General features: G+C 44.0%; 2 protein-coding genes and 1 long non-coding RNA gene across 6 annotated transcripts in view; 1 reads left to right on the top strand and 2 right to left on the bottom strand.

Annotated features, from left to right (window-relative positions):
- Window positions 1-1,681: 1,681 nt before the first annotated feature.
- Window positions 1,682-4,768, top strand: TEX101 (testis expressed 101). Of its 4 annotated transcripts, none has more exons than XM_006208730.3 (6): window positions 1,682-1,770; window positions 2,410-2,511; window positions 2,639-2,779; window positions 2,909-3,091; window positions 4,114-4,242; window positions 4,401-4,768. In XM_006208730.3, the coding sequence occupies exons 2-6, from the start codon at window positions 2,448-2,450 to the stop codon at window positions 4,634-4,636; spliced, it is 753 nt and encodes a 250-aa protein (XP_006208792.1). In that variant the 5' UTR covers window positions 1,682-1,770; window positions 2,410-2,447; the 3' UTR covers window positions 4,637-4,768. The 4 variants fall into 4 exon arrangements, with proteins under 4 accessions (XP_006208792.1, XP_072823150.1, XP_072823151.1 ...); XM_072967049.1 differs by having other exon boundaries at window positions 1,684-1,759; XM_072967050.1 differs by having other exon boundaries at window positions 1,721-1,791.
- Window positions 4,769-5,857: 1,089 nt separating this feature from the next.
- LOC140698075 (uncharacterized) overlaps window positions 5,858-17,542 on the bottom strand; it is a 56,196-nt gene continuing 44,511 nt past the window's right edge. The window contains exon 4 of the long non-coding RNA XR_012075504.1: window positions 5,858-6,569. This is a non-coding gene — a long non-coding RNA (uncharacterized lncRNA). The remainder of the gene's footprint in view (window positions 6,570-17,542) is intronic.
- On the bottom strand, window positions 12,162-17,014 carry LOC102526195 (seminal plasma protein PDC-109-like). Its single transcript, XM_015243100.3, has 6 exons — window positions 16,939-17,014; window positions 16,000-16,047; window positions 15,301-15,425; window positions 13,146-13,197; window positions 12,787-12,936; window positions 12,162-12,284 (listed from the first exon to the last, which is right to left on the bottom strand). The coding sequence occupies exons 1-5, from the start codon at window positions 17,012-17,014 to the stop codon at window positions 12,803-12,805; spliced, it is 435 nt and encodes a 144-aa protein (XP_015098586.1). The 3' UTR covers window positions 12,162-12,284; window positions 12,787-12,802.

Below are 17,542 nucleotides of genomic sequence, written 5' to 3'. Positions count from 1 at the left end.
GCTGCTGTATATAAAAATAGATTTTTAAAAAAGTTTCTCTTGTATATCACGGGGAACTATGTTCAATATTTTGCAATAGCCTTTAATGGAAAAAATATGAAAACGAATATACATATGTATGTGCATGACTGTGACATTGTGCTGTACACCAGAGATTGACACATTGTAATTGACTGTACTTCAATAAAAAAAATTTAAAAAAAATAAGATGAACTTCACTACAGGTGCTTGAAGCCAGTTGTGGGGTTAGGACTGAAGAGGCAGGGCAAGTGCTAGTCAGAGAGATGGGAAAGGACGAGGAGCCTGAAACAAGACTCTGGAGCTCGAAGCAGGTGAATATGTAGCTTCCAACCACCCTCTCTGCCCTCCAGTTCCCCCTAACCCACTGGTCCTGCATTGGCAATTGTAGCCAAGAACTGAGACCTTGCCCCACACTTATAGTTACACACTGACCCAGGAAAACCACATACTATTACACATCATGGGAAGTGAGAGCTGGAGGCCTGAGTTCTGAAAAGAAGGGTGGCTCCGAGCCCCGGGTCCTGAGGGATAGCAGAGTCTTTGGGACTAGAACTACCTCTTAGCATATATATTAACTGTGACTATTTATGTTAATAATAATACTAATAATTATATTCTTAATATTAACAGCCCCAGTTGAAAGTTCTTAAATATTTTTACATAAAATTAAGAGTTTTACCAGCATCACTCTTTTTAAAAAAAATTTTAGAACATGGATTCTTTTATTCCCTTCTTTTTCTTTTTAACTTTTTTTTAAATTTAAGTATAGTCAATTTACAATGTTGTGTCAATTTCTGGTACCAACACCATTCTTATTGTGGCATTTTCTCTATTAAAAATATATATTCCTTTATACTGTAGAACTCACAAAAACAGTACTAAGTCTGAAAGAACACAAAGAGCATTTTTACTTCACGTTACATCTAGAAAGCATATATATGTATACATATGTTTGTATATGTGTATGTGTGTGTGAATGTATATATATGTATGTATGTATATATATAAAATAGGATTTTCAGCCACGAACAGGAAATCTGAATGACATATCTTGTTCACGGTACTGGCACCTGCATGTGTGTTAGATAAGGCAGCAATCTGTCATTCAGGTACTTAAAGTAACACTGAGGCCGGCATTCCTTCCTTTAGTCTTCCAGAAGACCACGGAGGGGCTGGTGCCATGATGTGTTCAGAGGATGAGGCCCGGGCTAAGCAGAAACCACTGCAAGTGAAGGGCAAGGAGGCCAAGTTGCCTCCCAGTGGCTATGACCACTGGGTCGGGGCTGGGGCAGGGGCCAGGCTGGAAGCGCGAGACGCAATTTAGGCAGGGAGAAACGTTCAGGGGATGAAGGCCAAGGGTGTGACCTCCTCGTGTGGCTGGAGAAGTTGAGATGCCATAGCCCAATTAAATCAGGTCATTTGCGGACACACTGCCTGCCCCGCGCCGCATGCCTCGTGCTGCAAAGACAACTGCGTGCTCGGCCGCCCAGTTTACCGGCCGCTTGCCATTCCGCGCGTGCGTACCTTCCAAGATTGCCAGGAATAGGCCTCTCCCGGGCCAATGCGGTGTGGCGTTCCTCTAGGCTCATCCAATGAGCTCATCAGATGCTTTCCAGTCGACCAATGGGGCTTCGAATGATCTGTCCGGTAAATAGGCCCCGCCTCCCGTGCCCTGAGGAGACTGTAGGTGAAGGCCAGGTTGGGCGAGTGGGGCGTTCGAGGCCGTTCCTTCAGCACCGTGAGATTTTTGTGAGATCATCTGGAAGCCAGGAAGGATTTTGGTCCCTTTAAGGGAAAAAGGGCCCTGGGGACTCAGATTCTTGGGTCCTGAGGAAAAAGAAGGCTGGGGACTAGGACTCCTGGATCTGAGCGGGGGGTGGGGGAGGGGCAAGGGGTGAGGGGCTGGGGCCTTGCGCTCACGGGTCTGAGAGACGGAGAGGCTGGGTGCCCAAAATCATGTGTCCTGCCAGAAAAGGTGACTGGAACCCTAGGCCGGACAGGCGTGGGATTTCAGAATCCCAGGTTCTGATAAAGTTGGGGGCTGGGGACTGAGCTACTTGGGCCTCAAAAGAGCATAGGTTTGAACCTGGACGCCCGAGTCTGAGGGAGAGGGAGCCTTTGGGCCAGACTTATGGATCCTGAGGTTGCAGGGCACTGGGCCGTTGAACCCCTTGGTCTAGGTGGCTGTGTATGAGAATTACAGCTGAGGAAACTGAGGCTTGTTAACTAGTTAACTTTCTTGAACTCACAAGCTAGACAGGGACAGATTGAATTTAGACGTCATCGTTTTACATGCCCATGAGCTCTGTCCTGAAGTCAGTACTTGCCAGAACCTAGATTTAACGTCATTCCATCTGGTTGAAAAGTTTCTTCTCCATCAAATCACAGATCCTGATCAGTTCTTCCAAACGTCTCTAAAAGAAGCCATGGGGACCTGCTATAACCAGGGTTTGCTGCTCCTCTTTCTCCTAGGAGCTCCGACCTTGACCTGTATGTACTGGGGCAGTTGGGGGAGGCAGCTGGGTCACAGAGGATAGATTGCTAGTGAGAAAGCAGTGATTTTGGGGCCCACAGAGAAGGGCAAATTCTTATCTTTATCTCATGTTCTCCCCATTAGTACAAAATTTGAAATGTCAAAAGGCTACATTCAAGGGTATAGAAGAGGATCCAAGAGACACCTTTAACTGGACCACAGAGAAAGTTGAGACTTGTGACAATGGGGCACTGTGCCAGGAAACCGTGCTAATGATTAAATCAGGTAAATGCGAAAAAGGCATTTGGGTTTGAGGTGGGGAGGTGATTATGTCCATATTAATGCTGTTTCCCCCTTGCCCAGGTCAAACTTTAGGCCCCCCACCCACTTTTCTTCCCTTTTATCTCACTGCAGGAATCAACACAGTAATTTTGGCCACTAAAGGCTGCAGCTCGGAGGGGACACCAGAAATACTGTTTGTCCAGCACGCTCCACCCCCTGGCATATTCGTGGTCTCCTACAGTAACTACTGTGAGGAGCCCCTTTGCAACAACAGAAAGGACTTATATGAGATATGGAGTCCAGAAGAGACCCCAGGTACCTTGGGAGGGGAGAGACGGGTGCTAAGAGGAACTCTCTGCACCCCTGAAAAATGGTAGGTCTTCTTTCTTTGTGTTCTTACTTGGCTTAGGTCCAAGTGGGCCACAGACAAAAGGACCTCAGACCTTTATGCCCGTCTTTCTTCTTCTAAATTGTCACCTTGAGTTCCATAAACTGCTCCGAGCAGAGGGAACTCAGTAAAGGCTGGAGTGTAAATTGGGTTTTGTGTTTATTAAGCAGTAGAGGTTTCTGAGCAGGGCGGTGGCACCAGCAGTCTAACAGCTATTGCTTCCCCATTGCTGCATGACCCCAGCCCAGTTCCCCCATTTGTCCCCACGGCCTATAGTAATTTGGCCCTGTCTATCTTCTCAGCTCATTGCCTTCTCTTCCCACTCTCATTTACTGTGTTCTAGCTGGGCTAGTATTCAAAATATTTAACCAGTCAGAATGGATGCTGGCTATAAAAAACAGTCCAGCCCTACCTGTGCCCACCAGATGAATATCAGCACTGCAATTTCTCATAATTCCCCAATCCATCCATCAAGTTGGCTCCCAATGCCAGGCCTTTGTCCTTGTTGTTTCTTTTGCTACCCTCACCCAACCCCCATTTTCACATAGCTAACCTCTGTTCATCCTCCATCTCAACTCAGGTGTCAGCTGTGTGAAAATACTTAACTGAGTTATTTTAGGTAGTTAGGTACTCCACCATTTCTTTGCCCCTACACCTTGGACACCATGCCTACTGAGTTGTATTGTAGTTAATTACTTACATGTCTGTCTCCATCAAGACAATGACCCTATATGGCAGGAACTGTGTCCTTTTCATTTCTGTAGCTCCACACCCAAGCACAGACTTTGGAAGTCATGTTGGGTTCAGCTGGAGATGGTGGGGAGGTTGTAGTAATAGGCCTTGATTAGAGTGGCACCAGCAGGGAAGACTCAAGGAAGTGAAGGCAGCAAGGAGAGACAACGCTAGAGGCAGGCCTCACTCTTAATTGTCCCTCTCTTTCCCCCTTCAGCTTCCAGCGAGTCAGCAACCCTCTTCTGCCCAACCTGTGTGGCTTTGGGGACCTGTTTGAATGCTCCTTCTCTTCCCTGTCCCAATGGTACAAATCGATGCTATCAAGGAAAACTTCAGGTCACTGGAGGTAAATTGAATATCTGGTGGTTTCAGAGGCCAAAAAGTGAGACATCTGAGTGTAGCCCAAAAGATTCTGTCACTCAGGGTCCTGGGAATAGGGAAGATGGGATTCCTCTCTGATTTCGTAAAATATCTATGTGTCTCCCCATCTTTCTTGTTCCATAGGAGGCCTCAACACACCTTTGGAGATCAAAGGCTGTACATCCATAACTGGTTGCAGGCTGATGTCTGGGGTCTACACAGTAGGCCCCATGTGGCTGAAGGAAGTATGTCCGTTCAAGACTCTCACTCCCCGAAAGGTTGAAAATGCAGCCATGTGGCCTCCCACTTCACCTCGGAGGTTAGAGCTACTGCTGCTGCTGCTGCTGCTGCTGCTGCTGCTGCAGCTGCTTGTCCGTTGAGGAGGTGCTTCTGGTCCCAGTCACTGGACACCTCTTTTGACGTCATCAGCAGGTTGAGGAACAGGTGGAGATCTGAGGAACAGAGAGTTTCTGTGGATGTATTTGATATTTCTAATAAAGTTTCTGCTGTGATTTGTGTATGCCTCAAGACTAGAAGTGGAGTTATAATGCTGAAAGGGCCCTCAAAATCCATCTTCTCCAACCTACACATTTTGCAAGAAGGGAATCAGAGATCTCGAAAAGCACAGTGAATTTCTCACACTTACATAGCTATGGGCAGAGCCAAGACCAGAACTTAGATATTTTGACCCAGAGTCTGGTTTTTCTTTCATTTTAATGGGCTCCCTTCTCTTGCCAGCTGGACAAGAGACTAACATTATCTGCCTCCAGAATATTCCTAACCCAATTCTTAAGGCCAGAGTCATCTGCTTTGGGGTTCCCTGGGAAGTGTGGCAGAATGAGAAAAATCAGACCCTAATTCTTCAGTTATAATGGGCCCCATCTCCCTCTGTCCTGTTTGTCCCTTGTCCACTTCACATCATTCCTTCCCACCTCTGCTGCCTACTCAGTGCCTCGTCAGTGGACAGGGGAACTTAGGAGGGAGCTGGGGCTCAGTAGAGTATGAGGAATGTGGGCCTAGAACTATTGCGTGCGGAGATTCTTTTTCAGATTCTTAAATGCTTGTATATTTACTTATTACTCAAGAATACACAAAGTCTATGTTATTGTAAAAGACTCCAGTGATATAGGAGCTGTAAATGTACAGAGCAAAGTAAAAGGTAGAGTAAAAGGAACAGACTTTTTTCATTTTTTTTTAAAAAGGAGCTGTGTTGAGGCTTAATTGACATACAGTAAACTACAATGGGGGTGGGAGGAGAGGCTTTTAATGCAAACTGTTGACCCCTCTCACAAAGGGCAGGGAAGTCTGGTCACAGTATAGTGACCGTTCTTTCTAGAAAGTTCTCTAGTTCTAACTAATTCTTTGAGGTAAAACCTCACTCCTGCTAATACTTTATCTTTGTTCCTAGGCATCTAGTTCGTTCTCTACTGTGTCAGTTTGGTGAATTTCTCCAAAGAGGGAGAGGAAGTACAAACAAATAAAAATTTAACTTAGTGAGGGGACATATAAAGCTGGGAAATTCCAAGCATTCAGAGCTATGGCTGGTAAATACTATTTGGGGTAAAACACAAAATCAAAAACAAAAAATCAGAAAAGCCAGGTAGGTGTCTCCCATAGGACACTGGCTTTTTAATGGCACTGAAGACAGTTGCAGAAGACATTCCTGAGTGAATGGAGGAGGGTAACAGTTTTCAAAAATGTGGCCTATGAATTGTTCTGATATTTAAAAAATTATATGTATCACATGCCAAAGGGTTTTATGCAGTATTTACACATTTCTCAGGCCACAAACTCAAGTGTGCAAACTTTCTAATATTTTAATATAAATATATAAAATATTTATGTTATTTGTTTTTATGATAATTTTGTTTATAACAATCTCACATCCTACTTAGTGGTTGGTAGAAACTTTACCAGTTTGTACAAACTTCAGTCATGTCAGGGTTTTCTCAGTCACTTCAGATTTAAGTTCAGTCAATTCAGGGCTTTTTTTCCTTTCCACTCTCCTCACCCAGGGCTCTGCTATAGTGCTGGTGGGGTGCACGAGGTGACTGTCTAGTTTTCACCTCTCATGCTGCTCATAATCAAGTTCTTACTGAAGCCTGGTACTTGGCTTCCATTCCTGCTGGTTTCCACTGGAAAACCTTCAACCCCATCTGGGCACTCGTGGACATCCACACAGGTCCTGTAAGCTCTGTTGGCCCTCTCAGCTATTTCAGGGCCTCTTCCAACTGCTCGCAAAGCCCCCTGAGGTGCTTCAGGAATCTGAGGCTGCATAGGCATCCCATGCGGCTGGTGAAATTCCTCCAAGATCTGGAGAAAAGATAATTTCATAGGGACTTATTTTTCTGCCAAGGTACTTGGGAAAAAATGGGACCTAGACTCTGGAATTTTTCACCTACCATATACAGATCACTATCATATGTTCTTCTCAAATCTATTGTTTTTTGGCAACAATCATGCCACAAAGCCTTCATTCTTAGACTGAAACTTGAAAATTCCAAGTCTAACAAGTCAAAGGTTGGGCCTTTGGAATTCCATCTACCTCTACTTCAATTTACATAGCCTAGTTTGAAACTTCAAGGCTGAACACGAAGGTATTTCCGGCTCTTTGCATTTCTACGGTAATAGGTCTACTGACTGGGGGAGAAGGAGGATGTACAAAGAACCGGGGTGTGGGGAGACAACAGTCATAGTGAAATATAACCCTGCCATACGCCTACTCCTTCACCCACCTGGATTTAGCCTCTCGTTACACATGACATTCATTACTCCCTTCAGGTTGTGTTTGTGTTCTTTCCTCTCTGAAATTCCATCTCTTCTTCCCACCTACCCACCCTAGAGGTCTCCACTAGACATCTCACTGCTAACTCTAGCAGACCATTCCTGACTTCTCTGGCACCCACTGAGCCCCCTCAGCATAGCCCCAGCACATCTGCTTGCCTTACTTCAACATTTGACTGTTTCCCACACAATGCACTGTCTGACAAGGTGACAGCACTTTATGGACAGGCGTCATTTGTAACCGCTTTATAACTTAGCACCCATTAGATGTGACTGGCAACTTGATGTTATGAGCCTTCCAGAACTGCTTATGGAAGTGAGCCAAACTTCCGCTACACACGCACACACACTCCTCTCCAACAGCTAAACGAACCACCACCAACCATCGTCAATTACCTTAAACTTGATGCTGATGTGGAGAAAAAAGGCAGTAAGTTCTGGAGGGTAGACAAGAAGAGAGGCAGAAGACTTTAAGAAGAATGGGCATTGCAAAAAGGTAAGAATCTGAAAATTCCTCTATCTTGTCAATGATGTTGTAGTGGCTGTGTAGTCACACCCTAGTTTGGGGCAGTGATGTCAGAGTGGGAGGTCTGTTTTGAGCCTGAGCTAGGAAACCAGTTGTTCAGATTCTTTTACTATTTGAAAATAATTATCACTTATTGGGCAATTAATCTGTTTCCTGCTCTATACCAAAAACTTTAGAAATGCAATTTATATGATTCTACTGTGCATTTTTGTAGGCAATTGGAGGCAACTCAAATAGTTATTACTAGGGGAACAGATAAGCAAAATGTGGCAGACACATTCTTTGGATGGGCAACATTTATCATTCAAATCACATTATGTTTTTTAAAAAAGTAAGGAATTTCTTTTGCAGCAAAATATCACTTGTATAAATTAAACAATGCTACAATCAGAATACAGAACAGTTTCTTCACCTCAGAAACTCTCTTGACCTACTGTAGTCACACCTCTCCTCATCCAAGCCCTTGACAACCACTGATCTGTTCTCTTTCACTATAGATTTGTCTTTTTTAAAATGTCATAGAAATGGAATCGTACAGTATGGAAATTTTTGAGACCAGTTATGCCTTTGAGATTCATCCATGTTATGTATATCAACAGTTTGTTCCTTCTTATTGACAAATATTATTCTGTTATATGGACATAGCACCATTTGTTTATCCATTAATGCACTGAAGATGTTGGGTGGTTTCTAGTTTGGGGGAGTTATGAATTAAACTGCTATAAACATTTGTACAGGGAGATATATACAAGATCTTGTGGTAGCTCACAGTGAAAAAAAAAGTTACAATAAATATATGTATGTTCATGTATAACTGAAAAATTGTGCTGTACACTGGAATTTGACACATTGTAAAATGACTATAACTCAATAAAAAATGTTAAAAAAATTTGTGTACAAGTTTTTATAGAAACATAAAATTGTATTTCTCTAGGATGAACACTTAGGCGTAGGATTGCTCGGTCATATGGCAAAGAGTGTGTTTAACTTCACAAGAAATTGAGAAACTGTATTCCAGAGTTCTTGTATCTTTTTTTTTTTTATTCTCACCAGCAATGTATGAGAATTCTAGTTTTATACTTTTCAGAATACAGGTCCTGAACATATATTGTTAGATTCATTCTTATTTCACCTTTTTGGAGCTATTACAAATGGTACTTTTAAATGTCAGTTTTTAATTTTTCATTGCTAGTTTATGAAATAAGTGCAATTGATTTTTGTGTATTGACCTTATACCCTGCAATGTGGCTAAACTCATTTATCTTTTTTGTGTGTATGTGAATTTCATGGGATTTTCTAAGTAGACAATCATGTCATCTGCAAATAGGGACAGTTTTTTTTTCTTTCCAATATGTAGGCCTTTTATTGCTTTTTTTTTTCTTATTGTAGTGATTAGGACTTCTAGTACAATGAGTAAAAGTAATGAGAGTGGACACTTGGGTTTGTTCCCAATCTTAGGAAGTTTCTTAAAAAATTAAACATACACTTACCACAGGATTCAGCCATTCCTTTCCCAAGGACTCCCCAGAAGAAACAAAAGCATGTATCCATACAAAGATTTTTATACAAATGTTCCTAACAGCTTTATTTATAACAGCCCAAAACTGGAAACAACTTCAGCGCCCAACAACAGTGAAAGAATAAGTAAAGTATGATACATCTTCATAATGGAATACTACTCAGTGAAAAAAGGAATGAACTATTGATGCAGACAGCGACATGGATGAATCTTAAAATAATTATCCTAAATGAAAGAAGCTAGACAAAAAAAAAAAAAGAATCCATACTGTATGACTGCATTTATATTAAGCTTTAGAGAATGAAGTCTACAGTGACAGAAAGCAGGTCTGTGGTTATCTAGAATGGGGCTGAGGCGAGGAATGGATTACAAAGGAGCACAAATTTTTGGAGTGATAGATATATTCATCTCTTGATTGTGGGAACAGTGAGGTTTCTGGGGTGGTTACATATGTCAAAAATCAAAAGATTGTACCCTTTAAATATGAAACTTATTATCTATTTTATATATAGCAGTTAGTATATGCAAGTCTCAAACTCCCAATCTATCCCTTCCCACCCCCTTCCCCCACTGGTAACCATAAGTTTGTTTTCTAGTCTGTGAGTCTGTTTCTGTTTAGAAATACAATTCATTTTAAAATTTATTTTGTACCCTGCAATTTTGTGTGTGAGTCACACTTTCCTGTATCATTGTATGCGTCCAATTTTTTTTTATTGAAACCTGGACGTTTTATATATTGTATTGTCCCAGCTTTGAAAACTGATTATTACCTGCCCTGGGCTTCTTGTTGTTTGTTTCGTGACTTGGTTAGACTAGTTCAGTGATGTCTTTCATCTCTGCAGAGAGCATCTGATGTTGGTACTCACGGGGCATCTCCTTGAGCATACAACCCAATCTCCCTGGAAAAACAGTGTTTCCAGCAAGGCTGTCTTGTCTGTCTTTTCCCCTGATCTCCCGGTTAAGCTGTCTGCCTCTGCTGTGATCACACCCAGCTGTTAGGTTCCACTAGTTGCTGGCTGATTATTCTATTGTTTTTAACAGTGCCCTGGGACATAAATTGCCTCACAATCAGATCCTATTAAATTCAGGCAGGAGTTGCTTCTGAGGCCAAGCTTTGAGGTTTTGTTCGGACCCCAGGAGGACTCCAGTTAGCTGTGTCTTTCCCTAGTTCTCTTTTGTTAGACAGCAAGCCTAGGGTTTAGTTTGTTGACTTCATGGAACTGCCAATCGCCTCTTCATTGCTTACAACCGAAATCTCCGTTGTTTACAAGAGGGCCCTTAGTCATGAACTTCTCCACCATTCTGTTCCAAAGGAAGTTGTGGAAAGAACTTTAAATCCCTCTTTTCTTATCTGTATCTCTGAGCCACAGTCTGGGAGCCACAGGCAAGGACAGTGGAGAACTTTTCTCAGAATGCCACTCCTGCTTCACAAACAGGGCATGGGCAGGGGTGGTAGCCTCTGGTCTTCTTGGCTTGCCTCTCCCAGCATGGAGAATCTTCACCACAAGCAAGCTGGAGCAAGGCTGATGGAGATCCCAGGATCCTCAGCCTGCTGTTTTTCGGTAGAGCCTTGGCCCTGTGATTGACATTTGGGTGGAGGAGAGAGTCTCTAGCCTCTCAATCACACTTGCCTGAAGTTTTCCTTTGCAGTGTGGAGTTGAGGTGGGTGAGTAAGGCTGGCAGCCTGCCCCACTGGCAGTGATGCTGGAGTCCTTGACTGGGAGATGGGGCAAGAGGGAACCTCTCTTTTTGGATACACCCACTCATAATGTTACTTTCATCACCCAGAGCTAGAGGTAGGGGGGGGAATCAGAGCTCAAAAACCAGACTGTCTGCTGTTCTTACTAATATTTAGTGTATTTTTGTGAATAAATGTCTCTTTAAAATCCATTCAGAGTGGCAAAAATTGAAATTTCTTTCTTACTTTTCTGGAACCACAAGAGAAGATTTCCCGAGCAAACTGTGGTTACCTGGGGGGAAAGGTGGAGGTGGGGGGCAAGGGAGGGATAGGTTAGGAGTTTAGGGTTAATGGATACACATTACTATATATAAAATAGATAAACAACAAGGACCTACTGCATAGCACAGGGAACTATATTCAATTTCTTGTAATGAGCTGTAATGGAAAAGAATCTGAAAGAAGGATATTTATGTATATGTATAACTGAATTGCTTTGCTGCGCACCTGAAACTAATATTGTAAATTGACTATACTTCTATAAAAATTAAGAATTAAAAATTTTTTTTAAAAAGTGAAGATTTTTTCTAGGCTCCTTAACTGGATAGCCCTTACAATCACCTGGTTTTTAGTTCTAGTCTCAGTTACTAACCCCAACATCATAAAGGCCCACGAACGATGACCTCTCTGAACGGTGACTAAAGGGTCATCACCAGGTCCCACAGTCACTATTACATATCTCGTGCTTATGCACCAGAATAAAGAGTAGGTTTTCTGGCTTTGAGGCACTTTCTTTTTTTTGGGCAGCTGTGAATTTAACGTCTCATTCAAGACCAGCTAGTAACTGAAATATTACTCTTCTAGAATATCTGCTTTTTTTTTCTCTCTTAAGGACAGTAAGTCTTCCGAAAAAGTCTGAGGGCCAAGTCAGTGCCAGGTTCTGCACTTAGGACAGATGCCAGAACAAACAGGCCAGTCCACCTTGTCTTTCCAAAGATTACATTCCCCCAGGGAAGATGGACAGTTTAATTGCAAGTTGGGAGGGAAAGAACTGGAAGGGTATGACCAAAGATCCTCATACTGGGGACAGCAATATTACATGTTACAGGTGTACAGTATAGCGAGTCACAGTTTTTGAAGGTTATGCTCCATTTACAGTTATTATAAAATATTGGCTATATTCCCCATGTTGTACAAATACATCCTTATAGCTTATTTCATACCTAATAGTTTGTGTCTCTTAATCCCCTACCCCTATATTGCCTCTCCCCGCTGGTAATTGCTAGTATGTTCTCTGTATCTGGGAGAGACTCTCATTTGAAACATAGGTTTCTCTGTAAAAAACGAAAAAAAGACCACATCTGCAGAGAAAGTGGTTTAATTGATGGACCCATGCACAGCGGGAACGTGGTGGCGTCGCAGGGAAAGGATTGCACCTCTGTCACTCAGGGCATCATTTTCATACTTGAGATTTCTTGATTTTCAAATGCTTGATGGCACCCAAGGCCATGGGTAGGCGCACTGCACAGCAATGGAACGCAGTCATGGGGTCAGTGGCAATGAATTCTACCTGTTTTCCAGTCAGTCCCATGGAGGGCAAAGGTCTATCTCTCCATCGACTGCCCTCTCACCCCTGCTCAGAAGACTGCATGTTGTCCTCTCTCTGCCCCTCGCTCACTTTCTCTTCCACCTTTTCTGGTCACGAATCCTTCCCAGATCCTCCTCCTTCCATTTTCCCCCTGCAAACCCTCTTCTTCCCTTTTGGACTCTCCTCTCTCCATCTTTTGCATTTTGCCCTTGTCTCTTACTCTCTTTCCATCTTTCCTCCCTTTTCCCCTCTCTCCCCTCTCTGGACCTCTGCTCCTCACTCTTCCTCCTGCACCTTCCTACCTCATCCTGTCTTCCCACCTGCCTCCTCTTTCCTTCTCACTCCTCTCCGTGGCACCTCACTCCACCTCTTTATCCAGCTCTGTCTCTTCCCGGCTCACCCCTGTCTTTCCCCATCCTCCCCGGACACTCTTACCCTTTGATTGCTAGCATTACTTCCAAACTTTATCCTCGTCATAGTTTGGAGACAGTGAGCACCAAAGCTTCCCATTAAAACTCCCAAGTGTTGTGCAATTGTTATAAACTTTGTTATGATAGATAAAGGGAAAGTAACATCGGGCAAAGTCTGAAAAATAAAAGGAATGGGTGAGAAAATTAATTCTTGTAGGGTTCTTTTAAGTCTTATCAGGAGAAAGGGACATGAATGAAACACGGGGGAGGGGGGGCAGCTGTGTGAGGAGATGCCTGAGGCTTCCATTTGGAGGCAGTCATGGACATTCCCCTTTCATCTGGGAAGCCACGTGCTCCTCCCATGAGGACAAGCTGCACACTCACCTTTCCTGCTACAGTATTTCCATCTTCCTATATAATCTGCATTTAGAGAACACTAGTTGTATATGGAACTACAGTCAGTACAAATAAAAATGCATTTCACCTCTGTAGATGAATGGGAAAATATATTCATTTTCTGAAAGAAGAAAGACATTGTCCACTTCTTTGGCTCTTAGTGTTTCACGATCTCTGCAGTAACACTGGCAAGTTTCTGTTCAAGCCAGCCCATCATCACCAAGGGCCTGGTGATCATTACAGAGCCCTCTGTGTCGGTGGTGCGATATTATGTACACACGAACACCGTGCGGAGAGAAGCGAAGCAGTTCTCTGTTAATTGATTTTTAGAAAAGGATTTATATAGAACATGCATGGTGCCTCACATATCATCTAAGTTATAACAATGTTAATAATCTTAAGCTATTTCGGTTCCCAGGCTCCAGGTTCCCAGGCTCCTGCAGTAAGCACAGGGTGTTACATGATCAAGGACAGACTGTTTTAAAGCTCGTCACAAAACTTCATTAAGTAGGCCATCTCTCATCCAGCCGGCTGTGCCTGTCTGAGGTGGTCCTCCTCTGAGGCTCTTACCCGTCGTTGGCTATCCAGCCGTCCATACTGGATACATTAAGTAGGCCATCTCTTATCCAGCCGGCTACGTGACATCTCTCACAGCTTGTTTATCAGTTCAGCCCGTGGCTTATTCTCTAGAGCCTTCAGGCAGGGGCCTACACTCTGCCAAGCACCAGGGATATGCAGGACTATGTGGGTGTGGTCTGTGCCCTCAGGACTAGGAAGGATTCCTTAGCTTCCAATGATATGCTATTTACCCAGACACATTTCTCATGAAGATTGGAGCTTCAGGCAATAGAAGAGCTTGCCAGACCACAAAGAAGCCTGATTTTGGATCATAATTTTTTGTAACCTGTTGATCTGATGTATCTGGAACTGTAGCTTCTTCTTCACCAGATTCAATAGCAAAAGTCTAAAAAGATTGCACGTCTGTGAGCACAGGTGATTTCTTGCTATTGTTGTTAATATTCTGCCTGACATCAAAGGGAAGCTTAACGATTATCTGAGCCACATTTGTGGTACATCAAGGATAGTTTTAGCATGTGCTGAGTTTGACATTGAATGGATTGGAGATAAGTAATATAATACAGGGTTTATTTTATTTTTAAATCCATTAATATAAATCACATAAAGTAAACTTACATTCCAAGACATACTGGGGCACTGAGGAGCAGATCCTGTTTAAGCCAGGGGACAAAAGTCCAGGCCTGTCATGTTCGGTGTTCTGCCTCTTACTCTACTGATAAAACAGCATTGCTCCCACCCTGACCTTGCCCTGGTGACAATGGCAGGGCAAGTGTTCCCAGGGCCCGCGTGCCAACCTGGCTCATCAAGGCGCTTTCTAAGCCAGGCCCTGGACTAACCAGAGGAAAACCCCATTCATCCCCATAGAAAGCCACATTCTTTTCCAAGGCCCTGCCAACTAAAAATTGTCATTCGCCATCTGGTTCTACAAGAATGAAGCCACTAGCCATTGCAGCCACTGACCTTCAACATACCCTGAAAGGAGTTCAGGGCTGAGACCAGAAATGAGACACTCTCTGCTCTGGAAAAACACTGGTAGAGCAGACCTTCAGATAGTCATATTTTCAAGAGAAGATTTTAAGAGTCTAGTTTCTTGCATCTTCTCATATCTGGAAAAGCACTAAAATCATTAATGGAGACATCTGCTCCTCTGACTAGCAGCAATGTTTTGCCAAAATGTGTGCCAAACTGCACATATTCCCCCTTCACTAAAGTCACCTATACACTGAACTCCCCTCCACCTCTTCGGAACAGCTCCTCAGAGCTATCTGAAACACCGTTTCCCAGACTATAGTCCTCATTTTTCCCCAAGTAAAACTCAGCTCTTACATTGTCCATTTGTTTTTAGTGGACAGCAGCCATCCTCATGAAGGGTGCTCCCACTTTTCACAGCGTGGAAGCTCTGCTGCTCCTGCACTTCCACAGCTCGAGCATCCTGGTTGGGGCATCCTGGTGCCTGAATTTTTGCACTGAAGGCAGGGCGGGTCCACAGGCTTCTGTAGCCGCCCCCCAATCCCTGCGGCCTGAAGTGGTGGAGGTGAGATTCTTGGCAAATCCGGGGACCTACATGCTCGCTCAGGAACCAGAACCTGGAGGGCCATGGGGACCCATGATGGAGAGAAAGAAGCCAGGGACCGCTCCTCTCCCGCACCAGGTCGGGAGGCCCCTGGGCAAACACCTTGCTGCCTCCAGCTTTAAAGGGAGCACACCCAACACAACCACCCAAGACCCCCGCCCCACATGCTCCCCGTCTCAGGCTTCCAGTCACCTCCCAGCAGCCCCTCAAGCTTGGAGGGTTTTGTGGTTATGTGGCACTGGCTGTGGTATCCGTGGCCTGGTGAGTTCTCTCAAGACCAGTATTTACTGGTCACAAACAGCACCTTGCCCCAAGTCGTGCACATATTTCTGTATAAATACCATCTCCCCACCCAATCACGACTTCTGCCTCTTGGAAAAGCTCCCTTATTAGACACTGTTTCTTAGAATGAGGCTCTATCTTCCTTAGCATGTGGCACCAGCTCTGAAACCCTAACCCAGGGCTCAGATTCCAGCCCCACCACCTACAGGCCGCTAGCCTTTGATGAGGAAACCACTCTATCCGGGCCGCCTAGAGGAATGCGCGCCCCTGCCTCCTCCCGTTACTGAGAGGGCGAAATTAGCTCATGCCTCTGAAATAACTCTTGAGACTCCGCAGTGACCTCTCCAACGTGTCAGTTTGTTGTATCTGACGGCTGCTTTGCTTTCATTATCTCCCAGTGCTGGTTACCTGGGCTAACTGCCAAAGAACCGCTGAGGTCCCCAGGCAGCTGCTGAACTGGAAGAAAAGCAGGAACAGAGGAGAGGGATGGAGGAGGAGCGAGAATAAAACTGAGGCAGTCTGAATACATTCTATAGCAGGACCCGCTCTGCATCGCTAACTTTTTATTTTTCACGCTAAAATTTTATAATTTTTTAATTGCAATAATTACACAAGATCTTCCCACTTAATGTATTTTTGGTGTAAGTTGTAGAGATCTACTGTACAGAAATAATGACTGTAGTTAGTGATACTGGGTTTTTGTTTGTGCTTTTGTTTTTGTTTTACATTTTTAAAATAACTGTCCCAATATTATTATTAAAAATGCTGGTTGGAGCTTTGTTGCTTTGTGTTGCATCGTTGGTGTTTTTGTTTTACATTTTGAAGGCCATGTTTGTTCTAAATAGATACGTTCTAGATGTGTACTAGAAGACTACAACATAATAAATGCGTTAGAATCTTCCACCTTCTCATCGATACTATACTGACACACAGTCTGCCATGCTAGTTGTAGGACGTGCCCTGAGACTAACCGCCCCGTTACTTCAAACAGGAAACCCTACTTACATCAAGAACTCTTAATTTTAACAACATAACCAACCCTGTGTGTAGACTGCCTACATCTGGGATGTTGGAATGAATATTTAGGAATGAGGAGTCTCTTATGAGGATTGTTAGTCAGTAAGACCTTTGGCTTTGGAGCCAAACTCACCTGGGTTTAAATTTCATATAGTTGCTTGAAAATTATATAAAGCATAAAGCCCTTCATGGTGTCTGGCCCTTGGGACGTACTCAAGAAATGGCAGACATGTTTGTCACCACTAGTATTATTATCACTATTTTTACACTTTGATCCACGTCCAGTGCAGGTTCTTTTGCACCAGTTCTAGCCCATCGCCCCTCCCTCACCTCCATTCACAGGCTCCAGGCGTAGAAATACAGATGCGCCAGCCCAGATCAGAAAGAGTGCCAAACACGGTGCCATGGCCGCTTGCTTTCCTGTGACTGACACACATCAGTCTGCTTCTTATATAACCTGTATCCCTCTCACCTCTTCACCCCGATAAGATCACCCTTGACAGGATGGTGCCTGTGCATTCCTGAGCCTGAGAGCATGTATGTTAAGTTTATCTCTCAGATGGAATGTACAGGACATTGGCTTGCATTTAATGTCTCAGCCTCAGTAGTTTGAAATGCACTTACACTGAGGCCAAAATGTTTGCACAATCCTTCTCAGTTCCAGCGTCCCATGGCCAGGCAAAGGGATGAGGGAAAGATGAAAAAGGACCATTTTCTCTCACAAGGAATCAACAGCATCCATCTCATCTCATCCCTGACTGCAGAGTAAGCATGAGGTCAGGCCCAAGTCCCAACCAGTCTGCCTGTTGGAGCCTCAGAGCAGCCCAGTAAGGCAGCTGTGCAGGTCTCCATTTGAGGAAGCAGGAAACTGAGGCTCAGGGGGCTCCTCAAGGGCCCGGGGTGAGTTGGGGCAGAGCCGGCTGTTGAAGCTGCT

The sequence above is a fragment of the Vicugna pacos genome, chromosome 9, assembly GCF_048564905.1.
Source record: "Vicugna pacos chromosome 9, VicPac4, whole genome shotgun sequence".
Taxonomy (NCBI): Eukaryota; Metazoa; Chordata; class Mammalia; order Artiodactyla; family Camelidae; genus Vicugna; species Vicugna pacos.
The sequence above is the reverse complement of the archived record's forward strand: the minus strand, read 5'-3'. Positions and strand labels throughout refer to the sequence as shown.